At 39.5% G+C, this 5,751-nt stretch overlaps 1 protein-coding gene across 1 annotated transcript; it reads right to left on the bottom strand.

The window, feature by feature from the left end:
* Positions 1-2,407: 2,407 nt before the first annotated feature.
* LOC131370092 (aerolysin-like protein) lies at positions 2,408-4,990 on the bottom strand. The gene is made up of 2 exons (XM_058417180.1): positions 4,753-4,990; positions 2,408-3,729 (listed from the first exon to the last, which is right to left on the bottom strand). Exon 2 carries the CDS (start codon positions 3,712-3,714, stop codon positions 2,749-2,751), a length of 966 nt encoding a protein of 321 aa, XP_058273163.1. The 5' UTR covers positions 3,715-3,729; positions 4,753-4,990; the 3' UTR covers positions 2,408-2,748.
* Positions 4,991-5,751: the final 761 nt, after the last annotated feature.

Below are 5,751 nucleotides of genomic sequence, written 5' to 3'. Positions count from 1 at the left end.
GCGACTAGTCTGACTCTCGTGCTCGTGTTTTTTTTCCCCTGTTTTTCTTTTTTCTGAAACACGCCATCTTCCATGTGTCAGCTTGAAGATGTAGGCGGTGAGAGAGAGGGAGCGAGATCTGTCTGAGAGCTTCATATTGACTCATATTGACATCTGCCACCGTGTCGGAGCTGTGCTGCATTTGCCGGAAGAGAGCCGAGGGCAGAAGCGTGCTAGCGCACTAACAGGCCAGCGACTGAGGACTCTCGTGCCTTGTGCAGATTGCATGAAATAATACCAGGTGGTCCAGTGCGAAAGAATGAGATGACAAAGAGGCCGAGCTGTGTGGATGAAGGCTGTGAATGAATAAAGACATATAAACGGACTTCTAGCCTTCTAATCCTTCGCTTCTCTCTAAGTCATCACAACGACTTGTTTCATGACTGTTCCACAAGATGAAACATAACAATAAATGGATAAAAAGTATGACATGGAGAATAAATGCATCAGGATGTGATGTAACAAAAAAAAAAAAATCAACTCTGCTTCATCATACCATCTTGTTGTTCTTTATAATAGCATGCCCTCAAGCGTTAGGAGCTGATTAGAATCATTACAAAAGTTACTTTCCGACAGTTATTACCTACTTTTCTCTTTTTCCGAAGCCCAAACTTTCTTCTCTGTCACATTTCTCAAAGGTGCACGAAAAACAGAACGAACAAAGAGCGACACTCTGATTGTCAAAGCACCTGGTGCCATTTGGTAGTGTTTTTTCCCCTCCTTTCCCCACCCCTGACACCTTAAAGAGCACTCCACAGCACACACAAAACAATAATCAAACAATCACAACGCTGACATGATTACAGGAAAGAAAATGTTCTTCTTTGCAGCTGTCAATACGCGGTACGGAAAAAAATATCGCAAGTTCTCACCCTGAAATTCTCCTTTTTGTATTTCGTTTTATCAGGATCAGTTTGCGGTGTCATATATTCATTAGCATAACCTAACTGAAACTAGTGCTGGGGCTTTTTGTGATACAGAGCATTTTATGCTAATGCATTATCTGATGTCCTCTTGTTTCATGTCCGTCTTTGTCGACATCGTCCTTCTCCAGAGATCTTCCCGTGTTAGCCTTGTTATGAAATGGTGCTCTGGGATGCTGGGCTTCCGCGGATGTTTCCGACACTAGAGCGCCGCTCGTGAATTAGCTCGATGCTGCTGATCATCCGCTAATCATCATTAAAACATTGACTGGGGGATAATTAGCTGGAAGCGCTCTCCTGATTTCAATTGCTTTCCTCAACTATTTCCACCTCAGACTGACAGGTGATGGGTTCATGCTATCGGAATATTGACAGTCAGATGTTGTCTGACGAACTGTTCCAGAAGATATTTTCTCTGTGTAATGAAACCTACAATGATATATGGTGTGGTTTAAAAATAATATGATTATGAGGTCTGTACATTAAATGGTCAGAAGTATGTGGACACTCAGTCATCACAGCCATATGTACTTGTTGAAAATCCCATTCCAGATTTGCTGTTATAATAAACTTCATTCTTCTGTTCTGGGAAGGTTTTCGATGGGATTGTGGCTATGGGGATTTGTGATCATTCAGCTACAATGATTAATGAGATCAGACACTGATACTGAGATGTTGAGGAGGCTCCAGTTTTAGTTTATCCCAAAGATCTTCAGTGGGGTTGAATCAGAGTCAGGGTTCTGTAGAGGACACTTGAGATCTACCAGTGTAACCTTAACCTCCACACCATGGAGAACATCATGAAGCTCAGCAGCAGGAACAGGTTTAAGCCTCTAAGATATAGTGAAAGGAACAATTTACGGAAGGCCCATGTATGGCTCTGATATCCAGGCATCCCAACCTTTGGCCATAATGCATATAGGGGAACATCTACAGAGAACACAAGGACCTGGATTCTCCATTAATATAAGTATGATGTGGAGCGATATGTTATACATTACACATTATGGCCAAAGTGGAAAACGTTCTCAGAAATTATACTTAGTACACATAGCAATTCTAGAGTAGACGTATAGAAAAAGTAATAATACTTTTAAATGTTCTGAAGCAGCGTTTGAGTAGTTGTTTACTCCAGCATAAGGAAACATTTTACTGGGAAGACTGGGATCCAAAGAAGAGCTTTCAAAGGTTTGAAAGCAATGTAAAAGGTTTTTTACACTATAACAGGAAAACCTGGTTAGTGATAGTGCTCAAGAAGCATCTAGCACAGTAAATACACCTGCAAAAACAAGACAGAGCATTTGAATTTCAATTGAGACGGATTTTATCGATGGAAATCTGAACTAAACTTCCGAACAAGTAAAAAGAAAAGAATCAAACACAAATGAAAGTCAAACTACATGTGAAAATCATCAAATAAGATGTTTTATTCATTACTCAGAATGTTTCGTAAAGAATGTTTTATTAATCAAAAAATGTGGGTTTTCACTACTGGAAGACTAGGCGAATAAATCAGGTCTCTGTTTTTATTGGTTTACAGATTTGGAAAAAAAAATCAAACAAAAAAATCACCCGGCCCACTGCATGTAGGATACACAAGCACATGCAAGATCACGTCACCAGTGGACTCCAGTGTTCCACAAGCAGAGCTCCAGTCAGCAAGCCCTTTACTGAGATACTGGGTACAGTGATACATTTCACACTATATCGGTTCCATACATCTCTTTAACATTGAGGATTAAACATTTTGTGGTTAAAACATTTATAGAATTTGATTTAAAGTTTGTTAGGCTGCACAAAGCTTTTTGTTTGATTCATTCACAACCACTTTTCCATCAGAGAAAGCGACACCCTTGTAGGTTCCACTGGTTTTAAGCTCCAGCACACTGCCATTATAGCAAGTAATCTTGACGATGCCAGTGAATGGGAGATCAACTGTAGCCTGGCCAAGTGCGATGTGCACATCAACGGTTTTACCTGGAGGAACTTTAACAGGAAACGAGAAGAGCTCCATTTTCTCTTCACTGGTCTCCGAAGCATATGTAGCCTCAACTCCAATATTTAATTCATATCTTGATGAGCCCTCCACAAGCAGTGGAATTCCTGCATTTACTTTCAGACTGTAGGTCAATTCCAGTTTGCCGGTAACAGACCAGGAGGATGTTTGGGTGATTTTCTTGGAGGTCTCAATTGTGTATTGTTGAGTTTCAGAAGTGTTGTTCTGGTAGGACATGGATTTGATTTCTCCGACAGCCACTTTGGGTATCACATCATGGATGTTGGGATACATAACATTGGTAAGCTCAGCAGATTTGACAGTGTTGATGAATATGAAGCCGAAGCGATCAATATCCCAACCTGAACGTCCTTTGATTCCCATGCAGATCCCCGAAGCAACGTCAACTGAAACTTCTGGTTTCAGCCTCCAACATCTCAATCTTGCATAGAACTCCCGGGAGTGACTTGTCTTGAATTTGATGGCACCCAGACGTGATCCATCTTTATTTGCCCAAAGTGAAAGGGAGGTGAAATGCTCTCCATCTTCAAATGTAAACTCTTTTAAATCTCCACCACCAGGCATCCCATACTGTTTGGACTGGCCATCCGTTTGCCACACCTTTATGGCTTTTAGTGTAATGTCACCTTCCCAAACATAGATCTTTTTCAACATGCCTCCATTTTCAGTGCCATTAAAATCGAAAGCCTCTCCTCCTTCCCCACCAACTTCAACAACATTTGCCAGGTATGACATGATGTTGCTCTTAACCTTAAAAATCCAAACAAACATTTGTGAAATTAACCAGACAAAATGGAAAATAATTCTTCCGAAGAAGCATGTTTAAGAAGAATTTTGGTTAAGATAACAAAATGTCAGGCGCATGAGCTACTGCTAATATTATTTGCTAATTCATCTCATAATGCTTTATCCACCAATTATTAGATTACACTGTATTTTTTTAAATTACTTTTATTAGATGCTAATGGCCAGTCATTGATTTTCTACATATATATATATATAGGGTAATACTTCACAAAAAGGATCCTTTAACTGACATCAACTAATCATGTGCAACATTGAGCCTGAATACCCCACCCTCCAACCCCCCGAGTCACCAGCGATGTTCATTACATCACCCAGTTCCTGTTTGCACCGTACACAAAGCACATGGACTAGTGCAACAGTGTGAAACATTTGAGTTTGCTTGATGTTTATATGAAATATGTATGAATTTACGAATTTGCTCAAAACCTTGATGAGTTATGACTCTTGGAATTTTTGGATGGAAGTCAGTGGGAATTTTGGCCAATTTGAGCTTCTGAACACAACTATCCCACACAATTTGATACCTCATTCATGGGTCTATGACAAATGGTGTGGGACTAGTTACAAGACAGAATTTGTATGTATTGATAATAATAATAATAATAATAATAATAATAATCAAGTGATATAGTGATAGTGTGCTTTGCTTTACAAGCACTACTAATTAATCAGTAATGTGTGTCTGGATGCAGGAAAGGAAATGGAGTAGTGCAATGCAGTGCTGCACTCAGATTAGATTAGATTGGATTTGATTCACCTTTTGTCATTGTGCAAAGAACAGCACCAATGAAATCTAACCGATCATTAATGCACCATGAGCTACATACACAAACCTTACATATAAAAGGAACTTTACTTCACGTAAAACCTCTGATAATGACAGAGGAGGAGTTACAGAGCATCCTACAGAGCATCCTACATTCAGCTGGACATGAGGAAGGTTTAAGATGCGTAGTGATTACGTACCTTAAGGCTGAATCCCACGTGGATTTCGTCCCCTTGTTGTTCTTTAGACAGAAACCAAATGCGTTAAGGTTGAAGTCTAACTGCGGCAGGACAGTGAATACATACAGAATAATCAATATGTGGTGTGTATATCCCGGAAACTGTGACGTGCTTCCTGGTTTTAAATCGTTTGCCGCGAGTTTCTTGCCTGTGTCCGGGTTTACATTACACCGATTTATTTTCCTTTCCCGTCAATAATTCCGCGCTGTCATTCGGAGAGCGCTTTCGGTTTCGCTTTCTGTTTTTGTTTTGTTTTTACTCTGATTCGAAAACCGCAATTCATCCAGCTTCATCTAAGCGTCTATGGTGTAAAAGGCTGAAAGCATAATCCACAGTGTGAAAGTTATACCCAGTGTATGAAAGTCAATATTCTGAATATCACTTAAAAAGTATGATCTTCAGTCAAACCCAAAAAATGACAAGACCCAGGCTTTTCATCCATTTTCAGGGGCATTCACAACTTTTTGGTGGCTGCCCAGGGGTTATGATATAAATTTCTGACACTGAGTGAAAAGGAATCTAGTTGTGTCTGAATCTTAGAGCATATAAAGATCTTTTGGGGATATTGATCATTTCCCGTTACTGGAAGCTGTGTGTGATTGGTCATGTGCACACATACTCTTATACTGTGTATATATATTTTATTAACCTACATTATTCATTTTACTTTTTCCGTACTTGCACAACATTTTAGTTTTATCAAGTTAAAATGGAACATAATTATAATAATGATAAAGAGCATGTCCAGCCATGATGACGTTGCATTCCTCCAGAGATTTTCCTGTTTTATCCTTGCCAAGATTCAAGAAGCTTTATTGATTCAAGAAGATTCAAGAAAACTTTATTGTCATTTCAACCACATATAGCTGACGCAGTACATAGTGAAATGAAACAACGTTTCTCCAGGACCTGGTGCTACAGAAACATACAACAACAAAGTTCAACATAAAAACAACACCA

The sequence above is a fragment of the Hemibagrus wyckioides genome, linkage group LG02 (genome assembly GCF_019097595.1).
Source record: "Hemibagrus wyckioides isolate EC202008001 linkage group LG02, SWU_Hwy_1.0, whole genome shotgun sequence".
NCBI classification, from domain to species: Eukaryota; Metazoa; Chordata; class Actinopteri; order Siluriformes; family Bagridae; genus Hemibagrus; species Hemibagrus wyckioides.
This window is presented reverse-complemented; position numbering and strand designations above follow the sequence as displayed.